This window comes from Diadema setosum, chromosome 7 (genome assembly GCF_964275005.1).
Source record: "Diadema setosum chromosome 7, eeDiaSeto1, whole genome shotgun sequence".
Lineage (NCBI taxonomy): Eukaryota > Metazoa > Echinodermata > Echinoidea > Diadematoida > Diadematidae > Diadema > Diadema setosum.
In genome coordinates, this window is record NC_092691.1 from 15,030,232 (window position 1) to 15,047,509 (window position 17,278).

General features: G+C 39.1%; 1 protein-coding gene across 2 annotated transcripts in view; it reads left to right on the forward strand.

The window, feature by feature from the left end:
* LOC140230548 (leucine-rich repeat-containing protein 61-like) overlaps positions 1–14,153 on the forward strand; it is a 140,771-nt gene extending 126,618 nt beyond the window's left edge. For both annotated transcript variants that reach the window (XM_072310693.1, XM_072310692.1), the window contains exon 7: positions 12,902–14,153. In XM_072310693.1, the coding sequence (XP_072166794.1) occupies positions 12,902–12,963 (62 nt within the window). In that variant the 3' untranslated portion in view covers positions 12,964–14,153. The remainder of the gene's footprint in view (positions 1–12,901) is intronic.
* The last annotated feature ends 3,125 nt before the right edge of the window (positions 14,154–17,278 follow it).

Consider the following 17,278-nt stretch of genomic DNA (forward strand, 5'->3'; position numbering starts at 1 on the left):
GAAGTTGTACAGGGCATATTGTACAGCACGCATCTCTGGTACCGTACATTGATGTGTAGACTCTGTTCTTTTTCGTCCCAGAGGCCTTGGATTTGTTCTGTGTTTAATACTGCCCCCATCCCTGCTTTGAAGCATCTGTTAACATTGTGAGAGATGCTGTTGTCTGCACAAATGCCTTTCCCATAAGTGGAAAGTGGCAGTTGAGCCATATATGAAGAACTTGTGCCATTGTTCTCGTGAGACTGATGTCTTCTGTCATGGGTTCCCTGTAGTTGGTGCTGCAGATCCAGTTCTGCTCCTAAGAACTCTGGACTTTGTGTTGGATGCAGCTGAGATTTTTTTTTTGTTGTAGTTGATGAGGAAACCGAGTCTGGTAATGAGATCTGTCATTAGTTCTATGTGTTGGCGGAGCTTGTTTGTGGAGTCCGCTACCAGAAACCAGTGAGTCGTCTAGGTACACAAATATCTTGATCCCTTTTCACACAGATATGCGGCGATAGCTTTGACTATGTGAGTGAAAATGCGAGGGACTGATTTCAGGCTGAATGGTAGAGCACTGTATTGATATACCTTGTTTTCGACTGCGAATCCAAACAGGTGTTGAGCTGAGCGAGCGATAGGGACATGAAGATAGGAATCTGTTATGTCGATGGATGCTGCTTATTCGTTTGATTTTAGAAGTGGAAGGATCTTGGCAAGACTCTCCATTTTGAATGTAGAGTTTACTATATTGTATGTTCGTCCAGTCTATTTAGGTTTAGTACCATGTGATATCTGCCTGTCCGTGTGGGGGTCAGAAATACTGGGCAAACCACTAACACTCTAAAGTGGCAGATTGTTCAGGACTGTTTTGAGCTTCTTTTACAAGTTTAAGGAGTTCATGCACACATGTTTGGCATTGTTGGTGCATAACAAGGCTGTCCCTGTAGCTTGCTCAAATTGAACATCAGATGTACTAAGGAGCAATCTGATATCTGTTTCTGGTCCTCTTCTCCAATGGCCAGGTGATCAGATTCGTGTAGAGCTGTAATCAGATAGTTTTGGTTCACTGCGAGTCTCATTGAGGTATCGAGCTTTACTGCAGTCTGTTTTGTACTGAACGATTTCAGTTCCGATCCAGACAGAAAGTGGGCTTTGTTGCAGTATTCCCTTCCACAGAGGGTGAGTCAGCCTTGAGCTTTGGGCAGTATTTGGTAATTAATTCCGCTGCTAAGATACCATCCTTTTTTTTGCTGCTAGATGTTCTGCATCAAGCTGTGCAGAATCTTGTGTAGTCATCACACTGTCAATGTTATCTGACCTAATACCCCCATCTCACTAGACGGTGATTCCGCTACGATCATCAAAAATTGACAAAGCGCAGCAGATCGTGGCTCGATCGCTTTAAATCTTCTTCATCGTATCTTGAGCGGTTCAGAAGTGTGGACGGCCGCCACCATCGCCATGGTCGGTGACCTCACTACGGAAGTTTTGAACATGTCCAAAACTTCCGTAGCAAGGTAGCTGTGGTTTTAGAGCGTATCACAATCGCCTTAGGAGCGCATTAAAACTGCTACATTCTTAACTCTGACGGGGTAGCAACGCGTTAGGCGTAACTTAAGCGCATCGAAAGCAGCCCCCATCGCCCATGAAAATTACCACTTTTACAGTATTACGCAACAGGAACCAACCATGAACGAAAGAAAGTGATTCACAATCCAGGAAAGTGGACATGGAGAAAAGCGTATAAAATTCATTTATCCACATACACTCAGTCCAAATCTACTCTGTTTATTAAATTGTTTGTTTGTCATATACCATTGCAAGTCAATGAAAAGTAAATTAAGTTGTAATCTTTTCAAATATATTTGCATAAAATTGTCTCATTTTAGGATATGATTTGTAGTTTGCTCATAAGCCGTTTCTTTAATATAATATACACATTTTACCCTTTTAATGGAATGGATGACTTAACTTATAGTGCAATTTCACATCAGGTTCTAACTGGTGTGTTCTAGAATGCCAAGATGTAAGGGTAAAACCATATTCTGCATATCCATTTTGGTTTGACACTGACATCTGCATGAAGAAATTCAATCATGAAAGCCATTTTCTACCTCGATCACTTGAGATCGTAGCATGAGCCCGGCGTAAATGTATCACTGTTGCAGCGAGGTCTTGATAAACAAACAAATATCGCAATACAATCGCTTTGATCGCAGTAGCAGCGTGTCTCATTGGCTTGGAAATTAAAACAGAAAAAACACGGCAGCCTTGTAGTATTATCGTGGCACTATCACCTACAGCGCAGGTTGAGCGTAGAGAAACCGGTAACGGTAGTGTAATCGCCTCGGAGGCCAAAAATGGAGACGGACGGCGATCACGCCACGATTTGTTAAATCGTCACAGATCGCCATGGTCGCCTTCCTAGTGAGATGGGGGCCTAACAGACTCGTGATTTTTAGACTTAGTATATGATGAATGCGAGGCTGATCTACCCAAATCCCCAATAGCCCAGCTTCTAAATCGGCGAGCAACACGAGGGCGATGATAGCTGTATTCTTCATCAGAAATATCTGTCAGATGAATCAAGGCCGTTAGTAGGTGTGAATGAGCTTGATTGTATGAACACGCCCCAATATCGACAGTTTCACGATGCTGGGGAGTGACCCTATCCCGCGTGTGGCTTCACATATATGCCTGTCATATCAGCTGCCTGTGTGGGTAGGGCCGCCATTACTTCATGCATGAGAGTGCTTGGAATGTGCAGGAGTTCAATTTGGAAAAGCCTTTGGAACCTGGCGTATCCTCAGCCCGTGCGGAGAGGGTTCCCGAGCTTTGGATATGAATCACCGCTTGAAGTGCCTGTAGAATCATGTTACACGCGGCTGTCAGGTCTACAGCGGGAGTTTAATTCCTCGTGTTTGTTTGTTGCCAGTTTGTGTTACGTACTTATGGAGAGGCGGGAGGTTTGCCTGCGGCCTCATTCCTCACTACGACTGTGGAGGCGGGAGTTTTACCTCCGGCCTCATGCACAGTTGTTTTCTTTTTTGATTTGGTCATTGGTTTCAAAGTATTCGTGGTGGCTTTCCTGCCCTTCGTAATCTGTTGCGACAGCATTTTTGTTACTTTATTGGGGGGACCTTTGTATAATACTTCCGACTAATTTGGTCTTTTCTTTCCATCCCCAGTAATGCTGTTTGGTCTACGTATCGCCCACTCCACGTGCCGAGACGGCGTGGTCAGGGGAGACTTGCTCGATTTGCCATCTTGTTTAGGCGGCATGACTACCGATCACACAGATGTAGATGTAGTCAGTAATTCAACAGATATAGTATATAATATAGACGAACTGGAGTTTCAGGGGTTTGAAATACAATCAACCTCACGTAAGTCGACATAATCGAGACTGAGCAAAATACGTCGACTTACGTGAATGTCGACTTAAGCGAAAGTCGACATTTTGTCGACTTATAAATGAAAACTAATTTCCCCTGTACAGAGTAAGATTTTGATCGCGATGCGGATCGCTACTATTTTTTTGTATTTTTAGAGTTGCGTTTAAAGGCAATTGAGTTAAAAAAAAAAGTTCCCTACAATTTTCTAGTTTCGTATGATTATCAAACTTAAGTCTTTTCAGCGTTCCGTGTGATTCGATGGACTTGCATTTCGTTTTCAGAGTTGCGTTTAATTTTTGATTTTGCTTTCGAAATAAAAAAGTAATGCAAGTCTTTTAAAAAATAACGCACTTCCGTAGATGTATAGAGATGCTTTTAAATGCAGTTTCTAGTTTCGTACGAAAACCGCAAGTCTTTTCTGCAACACTTTTGCGTTTAACTAATAGATTCAGATTCAGATCGTTTATTGTCATGCACTACGGCATAAAAATCTTTGCAACAGTCTCCATTAAAAATTTCACATGTAAAGGAAAATAAATATGTATATATAACTGAAAGACAGGTAACATAACACTAAACAAAGTACAGCAAGTACACGTATTGTAATAATCAAAATATTGCACTTGGTCCCTGCACATGGACATGACTTGTCTTATTACACGCAAAAAGCATGCATGGCTCGTGACCCTACCCACCCAACACTCAAAAACAATACACGCACACCCACACCCACCCACCCCCACACACACACACACAAGCACACACAAACGCACACACACACAAACACACCCGCACCTACCCACGCCTCATACACGCCCACATCACAAGTGTACAGCTGAACCAAAGGGCTACTATAGTAGCTCCGCGGCTGTACATACCCCTACACATATCCACACCCACAGCGTCAGTGTGCGGCTGCGCACCCCAAACACTGACACATATCCACCCACTGCAAAAGCATACCACATACACATACCCAAACAGACGACATAGCCACACACCCTATCAAAGTTCCTGTTTCCATGTCCCGAAACATGTGCGCACATGTCTGCATCAGTTGAAAGAAAATGCACAGTACAGTATTCATCGCATAATCGGGCATCTGATAATCGGGAACCTCGCTTAAATGACATAGTACGCTTCCCAGAAACATTTCCAATGCATGTTATTTTCACTGGATAATCGGGCGGGGACCTCTGATAAACGGGACATTTTTTCTTCAAGCGATCTTTGATTTTGTTGATATCTTACTAAAAAAATCTACCAAAATACCACAACAATATTTCAAAGATTCCCTACATCGAACTTACAAAGCAAGCTTCGGACTGGTGTGTTTTGACCTCCGTCCATCCAGTACATGTACATGCATAGCCACGAAAGCGCCGTGTATAAGTATCCATGCCATTGCGAAACACATACTTTCGCGAACATTCTTCTCCCCTACATATAAGCAAAGCCATGTGCAGGGAGAGCTAGAGGGTCGCGCCAAGGGGTACATGTACAGTGCATGTACAGTACGTCAGTATGCATGTGTGTGTGTGTGCACTACATGTACATGTCGTATGCCGTTAGTGTATGGTGAGTGCTCATCGCGAAATCGGGCACCCCGCTTAAAGGGGCCGTGTTTGCTACTCCCAACCTGTCCCGAATATGCGATGAATACTGTACACATACATGTGCAGGGATGTTATTCAAACAATACATGTCTATACATTGATAAATGAAATAAAGAAAATACACGTACAGTTTACATAACATGTACAGTATGTTAAAATCCATAACTATAAGCCAGTTCGGGGTTAGCTCATGTACAGATGGGTACAAATGACCTTTCTTCTTTCTCAGTTGATTAGGCAATCCGCTCGTCTTCAGACAACAGAATGTATTAGCTTGCCCGACATAACAATTTATGGAATTCATCAGGGCATCAGTCATGTTCAAATAAAGGATCAACTCATGGAGACCAGGCGACCAGAATGATCCATCAATTGGCACTTTGGAAAGCATCCATTTCATTATTTTCCATTGAATGTAATGACAACCACTTTCTTTTGGTTTTTGCCAAATACTGCTTTTACTGTCAGGTGGATGTGATGGCAAGCACCACTTGCAAGAATTACTTGAATAAGCATTACATCACAGATGCCTATCTCAGTGAATTTAAAGACCAGCATGCTTTAATGGTACAAATGACCTTTTTCTGCTCATGCTCAAAGTGGAACCCCGAACTGGCTTATTGCCAAAATTGGGATATAAAGTACATTATAAACATACAAACCAGTAATTTTACATCAACAAAAATTTGACAGATTATTATACCCCTATATTCCAATATGTAAATATCATCCACTAAAAAACTAAATACATGGTACATGTGTGTGTTTTTGTTTTGTGCCTGTGTGTGTGTGTGTGTGTGTGTGTGCGTGTGTGTGTGTGTATGTGAGTGTGTGTATAAAACATGCACAGGGTAGAAAATACATATAACACATATACTTTCCTATATACTGATATACAATCAAATATCCTGAGAAATCCAATCCTGTCATGTTACAACACACAAACCAAACGTATACATCCCCAGAAAATGCCAGATTATTACACCCCTGTATCCAGAATACAAAAATTGTCTACTTAGGAAACTACATAGTGTACATTGTACACCGTTGTATTGTCAGGCATTTCAATAAAAACAGGGTATCTATGTTTACTACATGTATATATCCTATATCCTCAAAAAAAGATAATGGTACAAAACTTGGGATACATGGATAAATAGTGATATTTACATGTATGTTTATGTTCATGTGTCCACAGTGGTACCGTAGAGTTCAGCACACTCATCTAAACACAGCTCCTCTACCATCAATACATGATATACGGTATACAATACACACAATGTAGCTTCTAGCAGTGTGATACAAATAAAGAGTAACAAAACGTGTAATAATTGTATTCTCATATACCGCCTTAAATTATTCAAACCAAATATTTTGTGTGTCAATAAGTATGGGTGCATCTATATGTGTGTGTGTGTGTGTGTGTGCATGTGTGTGTATGAAAATCTGTTATGGGTTTGTATACAACTGTACGTGTTGTGTGTATTGTATATGCTCACGTGTGTATGTCGTGTCTACACGTACATATGTAAAAATACTATCACTATACAATGTTACAGAAATCAAAAAAAAATAAGAGCATCATCCTGCTGCTTTATATAAGCGTCAATTTATCTCCAAATGATTACCGTATATTGCCAGAATAAATCCACACACGGGCGCATTACCCTTCAACTGTACGATGAAGAGTCAAACATTGTTTACATGACAGACATTATCCACCTTCACCTGATAAATTTGCTATTATAAAGCATCATTGCACTTGGTAAAAATGACTGTCTCAACCCATCAGTCTGCCGCCTAGGTAACCTTATCCGACCAGACCTATTGAAAACCAACTCCCCATGTACATGTAAGGGGTGGGATGAATCCTTCACAATGGGTGTATGTGCTCACACGTGTATGTCATGTGTACAGGTGTATGTAAAAATACTATCACTGTACAATGGTACAAAAAAAAAATATTTAACGTCATCCTGCTGCTTTATATAAACATCAGTTTATCTCCAAATAATTAATATTGAAGAAGTCGTCTCAAAGATGAAGAAATTAAAACACAAAGTGAGACGAAAATGGAGACCGTACAGTCGCCGCGGTGCAGCGCCCTCAATTGTCACATCGTTGCGTGTGATTTGATGGACTTGCATTTGATTTTTAGAGTTGCGTTTAAACGCAGTTGAGTTTCAGGTTCGTACAATATTTAGTTTCATATGATTATCAAACGCAAGTCTTTTCAGCAACACACTTGCGTTGTGCGTGTGATTGCATGTGATTTGATACACGTGCTTTTGATTTTTTAAGTTGCATTATTAGCTGCATTTAAATCAATTTTCTAAAAAGGGCCCAGGTTTCTAATATCGCTTTGGAATGATTAACGTAAGAATATTCGTATCAACAAAAACACCTATTTCATGTTCGGATAATGAATACCTACTGGGACATATAGGTGTACAAAATTTTTGCATTTAGAGAATAACGAGAGGGAGAAAAGGGTAAAGTGAACTGCCTTGGGTACTACATGTAATACGCCAGTGTAAATGAGTGTATGCCCTTTCTACTCTGGCATACAAGGCAATGGATGCATGTCGCGAACGCTATCGCGCCGTACACTAGCGAATTACCGAGTAGAAATGTAGCAAATCGGAGCGGGAAAACAATTCTTTTTCAGAGAATGGCGATAAGATTTTGAGCGAAAAATAATGTCGACTTTGACGGGGGAATTAACACACATATTTCAGCTCAGTTGGCACTGAAAAATCAGGTCGACTTACGCGAGTTGTCGACTTATAGATGTCAACTAAGACGAGGAAATTTTCAAGGAATAACAAAGGCAAAAATCGGGACTTTTTTATCGTGTCGACTTAAGCGAGTTGTCGACTTATGCGATGTCGACTTAAGCGAGGTTTACTGTAGTCTTACTAATATTCATAAACTGACAGTGTAATCAAATCGAATAAGGATATATCTTATCTCAACTGTCAGAGATCTGCTGGGGAGATCCGAGATCTCAGAAAGAGACCATGAACTTGCGGCGCGTCACCTTGATTACATTCTACTTTTGAGCACTGGCTGATGTTAGTCTCTGCTTACACGCAAAGATAATTCAGACAATTTACGAAGAATTATTAACCTTTTCTGGTTTTGAAATGATACATGAACAAATTCGTCTTTGTTTTTCATTCTTTTTAGGCCCGAAAATTATCTTGCAATAACCAGAACTCTGAATCCCCATAGGCTGAAATGCATATTTATTTGGTACCGGATGTTTATCTCGTCATAAAGGGATTCTCGTTGTATCTAATGTCGTTATGACGGGATTCCCCTGTACGTGCTTGAACAATCATTTTCATTCTATTCTCATCAAAATATCTCCTTATTTATTGACAAGCAAAAAAAAAAAAAAAAAAAAAAAAGGTCTTCAGTGCAAAAACAAAGCCTTACAGCGCTCACACTTCAAGGTTTCTATCTACTGGCAGTATTTCTTTCTAGTGCCACTTATGCACTTCCGGGGTAAAAAAAAAGGGGGGGGGGGGCCCAAAGTGGTGACACCTTATGTGATCCTTTGCATGGTGCAAAGAAAGTTCTTCAGTGCAAAAGCAAAGCCTTAACTTTTACACTTCAAGGTTTTTACCTACTAGCAGTAATTCTTTCTTGTGCCACTTACGCACTTCTTGGGTAACAAAAAAAAAAAAAAAAAAATGGGGGGGGGGGGGGCCCAAAGTGGTGACACCCTATGTGTTCCTTTGTATGGTGCAAAAAAAGTGCCCCCCCCCCATTTCCGTGGGCCCTGTTCAAGGCTTCTCGTCTGAAAACAGTCATATTACAGTATGTTCGAGGTCAAAATAGTCAACCTCGGATACCTCGAATTCGTCGGGACTGAAGAAAATGGTTCGACGTACGCGAATTTCGAGGTACGCGTACGTCGAATTTTCTTCGACTTATCCGATGTTTATCGATGTTCGACGTTTATCGATGTTCAACATGGTGTCTGTTATAGTGCCTACTGATTGTTTGCATGCTTGTCAATTGGAATTGAATCAATTTTTATATGAATGAATTGAGTGAGAATCGGAAATGAAATAAAAATTTCAGAAATACAGATTTTGGTGGCCTGATCGCGCCACCAAAAAAAAAAAAAAAGTCGGATGTTTTCCTTTACTTTTGAAAATGAACAGCGGTAACAATCGGCTGCGTAAGATGCTAAAATAAATGTCAGAGGTTTGCGTTTAATTGTGGAAATGAATGACGGTAATATTCGACTCGGTATGATACTAAAATAAATGTCGGATATTTGCTCATACTTTTGGAAGTGAATAACGATAGGACTCAGCCCTGTATGGTGCTAAACTAATGTCAGATATTTGATTTTGCGTTCGGAAATGAATAAGGATAACATTCGGCTCCGGAAGACGCTGATATAAATGTCGAATTTCTGCTATGACGTTCGGAAATGAAAAACAATAACATTCAACACCGTACGATGGTTAAATAAATGTCGGATGTTTCCTTATACTTTCAAAAGGATATAGCAATAGCATTCGGCTCCGGAAGATGCTAAAATATACGTCAGATGATCGTTTTTATGTTCAGAAGTGACTAGCAGTAATATTCTGCTCCATCATGTCCATACGATGGTACAATACTGTCTGATGTTTGCTTTTAAATTTCGAAATGAATAACAGTAACATTCAGCTGCATTTAATGGTCAAATTAATGTTTGATGTTTGCTTTGACGTTTGGAAAAGAGTAACAATAATATTCAACTCCTTACGATGATAAAAGAAATGCTGGATGTTTGCTTTTACGTTCGAAAGTAAATTGCAATAACATTTTTAGCTCCGGAAGATGGTAAAATAGTCGAATGTTTGCTATGATGTTCTGAAATGAATAACAATGATATTCAACTCCGTACGATGACAAAATAAATGCCGGATGTGTGCTTTTACGTTCGAAAGTAAATGTCAATAACATTCAGCTCCGGGAGATGCTAAAATACATGTCGAATGATTGCTTTTACGTTTGGCATGTTTGGAAGTGAATAGCAGTAACATTCTGCCCCATACGATGATAAAGAAATATTGGATATTTACTATGGTACATTTCGAATTAAATATCAGTAACATTCAGCTATACGTATGATGGTCCAAAATGTCTGATGTCTGCCTTGACGTTCAAAAATGAAAAACAGTAACATTCGGCTCCGTGCGATGATAAAATAATTGTCAGATGATTCATTTCACTTTCGGAAGTGGACAGCAGTAACATTCGGCTGCGTTCGATAATGAAATAAATGTCAGTCAGATGTTTGAAATGAATAAGGGTAATATTCTGCTCCGTACGATGCAAAAATAAATAACAGATTGTTGCTTTAACATTTGGAAATGATTAATGGTATTAATCCGCTCAGTTAGATGCTAAAACAAATAGCGGATGTTTGCTTTCACGTTTGGAAATGGATTAGGATAGCATTCAGCTCCGTAAGATTCTAAAATGAATGTCGGTTGTTTGCTTTTACATTTAAAAATGAATAACGGTAACTTTCGGCTTTTTACAATGCTAAAACAAATGTCGGATGCTCACAAATGTCAGCAAATGCTCCCATTTTCTCATTTCAAACGTAAGTTTTGACCTCCTAAATATATAGGCATCAACTTTTATAATAATCTCTACGCCTAAGTCTTGTCAAATCTTAAAACACAGAGTAAGATGATTGAATTTTCTATTCATTTGTTTTAGACATGGGCATCTGTATCACTTCAATAATGCTTAATATTAATTTTTCTATGTTTAGTAGGACCGATTTAGTTTTTCTAATGTTTTTCCTGATTTTTTTTTTTGTGTCACCAGATTTTACTTTCGACCACCAGAAAATAAAAATCAATGATATTGGTGACCCGATAAAAGTTAGTGCGGAGCCCTGTGTATTCTATTCTTCATTTTGATCAGCCTATACTTTCAGATTTATTCTTCCCCGAGAACGCAAGCACGGAAACTTTTTTTTTTTCCAGCAATGCGATTATGAAAATCTGGAAGTATAGGCCGATCAAAATGAAGAATAGAATACACAGGGCTCCGCACTAACTTTTATCGGGTCACCAATAAGTTTCCGTGCTTGCGTTCTCGGGGAAGAATAAATGAAACACACTTCGTGAAAGGCAAAAAAAAAAATAGTAAAAAAAAAGGCACTACGCAGGAGATTGATGTTTTGACAATGGAGCGTGATTAATGGCAAAGATATAACTGTCAACGTAAGCAGGTGCGCCCCGACGGTTGAGAAATCTACGCGCACGGTATGACTATCTCGATCAAAAATCAGAACACAGTGGTTAAAGAAAAGCAGATGATGGGGCAGCGCGTAGTGCTAGCACTCCATTGGCACGGGTGCTATGTGCATACCATGTACGTGTGTTGGTAGGTGTTGGGGATTTTTCTTGTCAGCTGTGTATTGGGTATTTCTTAATTGGGTATTTCTTAATTGGGCGTGCGATTGTTCTGGTCTCAGAATATTTACAATCGAGTGTGAAAACATTTGTGACATGTCTTCGCTGTCCACGCGCGCTTAATCGGAGATGCTGAGTGATGTTTGCAATTTCGATTCGAGCAACATGCTGGGAAATACAATAAGTTAATTAAGATCGGGACATTAGATTTCCCTTCGAGGTAACCGAACTTCGAGTTATCTTTTTCGAGCTACGCGAATTTTAATACACGGAAACTCCATAGGAACAATTGGGACTTTCATTTTGCCCCCGAGGTAAGTGATATTCGGCTTATCCGACTTATCCGACGTCGAGGTATCTGAGTTTGACTGTAATTGCAATGTACCTGGATATCAGATTGTACCTCAACAGTGCACCTACTGCAAGTTCAGTCACATAAATTTTTATAAATTTCCAAATAATTGCTCTCTTTTAACCAATTTTGTCATGCAAAGAAACTCGCATCGTGTAAAGGAATGTGTATTTATACCTGCTTAGCACTTTTTTTTTTGGGGGGGGGGTGTGTGCCATGAAACCTTCAAACATGTCATTATTCAAATTCATGAAATTCTTCCGTCGAGATGTTTTCATTGCAACTGATTGACAAATTGCCCCACATCGACGTAGATAAGCACTGAATTGATCAGTGTTTTAGTAGTAGCCATGATAAAAATCATGGGCGTACATACTCGAGCAGGATTCGAACCTACGACCTCCTGATCACCGGACAGGCGTCATCTCCACTAGACCACCGAGCTTTCGCCCGACAGCAAGTGTTAGTTCTAATCCTTATAGCATGCAGCGGGTACTGCTTTGTTATTCAAATTCATGAAATTCTTCCGTCGAGATGTTTTCATTGCAACTGATTGCAACTGATTTGTCAATCAGTTGCAATGAAAACATCTCGACGGAAGAATTTCATGAATTTGAATAACAAAGGTGGTCTAGTGGAGATGACGCCTGTCCGGTGATCAGGAGGTCGTAGGTTCGAATCCTGCTCGAGTATGTACGCCCATGATTTTATCATGGCTACTACTAAAACACTGATCAATTCAGTGCTTATCTACGTCGATGTGGGGCAATTTGTCAATCAGTTGCAATGTCATTATTAGTTTGTTTCTTGCCAGTCATGTGAAACTGTCATCTCACATTGTCAAGATGTACATGTACTGTAGACCTATCGGGAGAATAATGTGACATACATTTGTATTGTAGCAGAGGCATGCCAACTGTCATAGGGACATTTCTAGTTTCAGTGTTTGTCATTGTTGTTGATGTTATTAATGTTTGTTTGTTTGTTTGTTTGTTTGTTTTTTTTTGGGGGGGGGGGAATCAGAGTACAGCTGTGATATCTAGTCATGATACTAGTGCATGTCTAGCATTTCCAGAATGTCTCCTTGCTTTTATCTCCCTCATGTGTATTTTACAGACCTAATACTTGACTGTCGGCAGCTTGGAAATTCAGCGCTGCACAGGATCCAGAAATCATGACAAAGGTCCATGCTGTCACTCATTTGCCATGTGGTGAAGTACATTTGACCGACTCTATTATCATGGCATCCACAAGCTATGACTGCTTTCCTCCACTGTCATTGTGAATTCTTCAACGATACTTACAGCTGTAGGCCTCAGTTTAACGTTGGCTAGCAAGCATAAAGAACCATAAGAAAGATGAGAAAAAGATTATGAAAGGGCTGAGATTGGGAAAGACTTTGTTGGCATACTGAATAAGCTGTCATTTTCACCAGGATTTACTTTTCTTGAGTTTCGCAAATCACAGTTGGGCCGCACATTCAAACACATCATGAAGGCTTCTGTATTAATTCACAAAAACATCATCTCACAAAAATATCTGTGACCTCATTTGCGAAAATGTCTGTAAGCCTATACGAAAATAACAGCATATACAGTATACAATGTAGCTCATACACGTGTATTTGATGCCTGTTTCTATGTGTGTAGAGTTCATTCAACCTTCATCGTTGCATACAGTCAGGTAGTCACAATGGAGCAGGGCATGTCAAGTCAACAATTTTAACTTGTTATAAATAGCAATAATTCTGTGAGTTTGAGCCGAAATCTTGCCTCTACAGTGTAAGTACACATTTGTATATTTCTTTCTGCAGAGATTTGATACCTTGAAAGGCATTTAGCTTGGTTGCAGCAAGGAGGTTCTAGAGAATGGAGTCACAACCGTCTTATTTCCTTTGCTAGATGTTCGAAGCCGCCGCTCAAAAATATTTGAAGCATGTGGCAAACTGGATTTGCCGCTCAGTTAGGAAGACAATTGACTCATGTCTCATTGCATAATCACCAGCCACTTTCAAAGGAAGATATGTCTTTGTGATGGTAATTACTTTTCGCTATCCCTTCTTATAAAAGGTAGGTGGTACAGACACGGGGATGCGCAAATAGAAATTGAACAAAAAATGCTGAAATAAAGATGAAAATTACTCGACTGGGCATATCCGGGCACTAATCTGATATATCTATCAATAAAGAATAATACTTGAAGATTATTCCATATTAGTTCATTTGTGGAATTTAAGCGTAAAAGTGATAAAAGCAGCTTTCCAGGATGGTACAGTTTTAAACATTTTCACATGTGTCACAAATGTACACACTAGTAGTTGTGTACATGTATGATATACTGTATGCATGGCTGTTTTAATGTGTATGTACACAGGTGGACCACATTAATGGAGAACATTCTACAGTCAACTTCGGATACCTCAAATTCGTCGGGACTGAAGAAAATGGTTCGATGTATGCGAAATTCGAGGTACGCGTACGTCAAATTTTCTTCGACTTATCCGACGTTTATGGATGTTCAACATGGTATCTGTTATAGTACCTACTGATTGTTTGCATGCTTGTCAATTGGAATTGAATCGACTTTTATATGAATGAATTGATTGAAAATCGGAATTGAAATAAAAATTTCAGAAATAAAGATTTTGGTGGCCCGATCGCACCACCAAAAAAAAGTCGGATGTTTGCCTTTACCTTTGAAAATGAACAGCGGTAACAATCGGCTCCGTAAGATGCTAAAATAATGTCAGATGTTTGCTTTTAATTTTGGAAATGAATAACGGTAATATTCGACTCGGTAAGATACTAAAATAAATGTCGGATGTTTGCTCATACTTTTGGAAATGAAAAACGATAAGACTCAGCTCCGTATGGTGCTAAAACTACATTGTAATATCAGATATTAGAATAGGATCAGAATAGGATTTTGCGTTCGGAAATGAATAAGGATAACATTCAGCTCCGGAAGATGCTGAAATAAATGTCGAATATTTGCTTTGACGTTTGGAAATGAAAAACAATGTTCAACTCCGTACGATGGTTAAATAAAAGTTGGATGTTTCCTTATACTTATATTAGAATAGGATCAGAATAGGATTTTGCGTTCGGAAATGAATAGCAATAACATTCGGCTCCGGAAGATGCTAAAATAAATGTCAGATGATTGCTTTGATGTTCGGAAGTGAATGGCAGTAATATTCTGCTGTATACGATGCTAAAATAACTGTCTGATGTTTGCTTTTAAATTTCGAAATGAATAACAGTAACATTCAGCTGCGTTCAATGGTAAGATTAATCATAATGTTTGATGTTTGCTTTGACGTTCGGAAATGAGTAGCAATAATATTCAACTGCTTACGATGATGAAATAAATGCTGGATGTTTGCTTTTACGTTCGAAAGTAAATTGCAATAACATTTAGTTCCGGAAGATGCTATTAAAATGAATATCGAATGTTTGCTTTGATGTTCTAAAATGAATAACAATAATATTCAACGCCGTACGATGATGAAATAAATGCCGGATGTTTGCTTTTACGTTCGAAAGTAAATGGCAATGACATTCAGCTCCGGAAGATGCTAAAATACATGTCGAATGATTGCTTTTACGTTTGGCATGTTTGGAAGTGAAAAGCAGTAACATTCTGCCCCATACGATGCTAAAAAAATATTGGATATTTGCTATCACATTTCGAAATGAATAACAGTAACATTCAGCTACGTTTGATGGTAAAATAAATGTCTGATGTCTGCCTTGACGTTAAAAAATGAAAAACAGTAACATTCGACTGCGTACGATGATAAAATAATTGTCAGATGATTCATTTCACTTTCGGAAGTGGACAGCAGTAACATTCGGCTCCGTACGATGATAAAATAAATGTCGGATGTTTGAAATGAATAACGGTAATATTCTGCTTCGTACGATGCAAAAATAAATAACAGATTCATGCTTTTACATTTGGAAATGATTAACGGTTAGCCGCTCAGTTAGATGCTAAAACTAATAGCGGATGTTTGCTTTCACGTTCGGAAATGGATAAGGATAGCATTCAGCGCCGTAAGATGCTAAAATGAATGTCGTTGTTTGCTTTTACATTTAAAAATGATTAACGGTAATATTCGGCTCCGTAAGGTGCTAACAGACTAATAAATGTCGGATGATTGCTTCATTCACAATAAGAAATGAATAACGGTAACTTTCGGCTCTTTACAATGCTAAAACAAATGTCGGATGCTAACAAATGTCAGCAAATGCTCCCACTTTCTCATTTCAAACGTAAGTTTTGACCTCCTAAATATATAGGCATCAACTTTTATGATAATCTCTATGCCTATTTGCTAAATCTTAAAACACAGAATAAGATGATTGAATTTTCTATTCTTGTTTTAGACATGGGCATCTGTATCACTTCAATAATGCTTAATATTAATTTTTCTATGTTTAGTAGGACCAATTTAGTTTTTCTAATATTTTTCTTGATTTTTTTTTTTTTTTTTTTGTGTGTATCACCAGATTTTACTTTCGACCACCAAAAAAATAAAAATCAATGATATTGGTGGCCCGATAACAGTTAGTGTGGAGCCCTGTCTATTCTATTCTTTATTATGCTCGGCCTATACTTCCAGATCATATATCACACTATTTTCATAATCACTCTGCTGAAAAAAAAAACCCCAAAACCGTGCTTGCGTTCTCGGGGAAGAATAAATGAAACAAACTTTGTAAAAGGCAAGAAAAAAGATTTTAAAAAAAGGCACTACGCAGGAGATTGATGTTTGGACAGTGGATCGTGATTAATGCCAAAGATATAACTGTCAACACCTGAGCAGGTGCGCCACAACGGTTAAGAAATCTACGCGCACGGTATGACTATCACGATCAAGAATTAGAACACAGTAGTTAGAGAAAAGAAGATGATGGGCAGAGCGTAGTGCTATCGTAAGCACTCCATTGGCACGGGTGCTATGTGCATACCGTGTAGGCCCACATATGTAGGTAGGTGTTGGGGATTTTTCTTGTCAGCTGTGTACCGGGTATTTCTTTGGGAGCGCGATTGTTCTGGTCTCAGAATATTTACAGTCGAGTGTGAAAAGATTTGTGACATGTCTTCGCTGTCCACGCGCGCTTAATCGGAAATGCTGAGTGATTTCAATTTCGATTCGAGCTACATGCTGGAAAAAACAAGTTAATTAAGATCGGGACAGTAGATTTCCCTTCGAGGTAACCGAACTTCGAGTTATTTTTTTCGAGCTACGCAAATTTGAATACACGGAAACTTTATGGGAACAATCGGGACTTTCCTTTTGCCCCCGAGGTAAGTGATATTCAGCTTATCCGACGTCGAGGTATCCGAAGTTGACTGTATATGGTATAGCTATAGTACATACAGGCTGACCAGATCAGTGGAGAATTTTCTAGGTGGTATACAATGTAACTACAGTACATGCATGTGATAGGAAATACATTAGCTCACTCAATCTAGAATGATTTC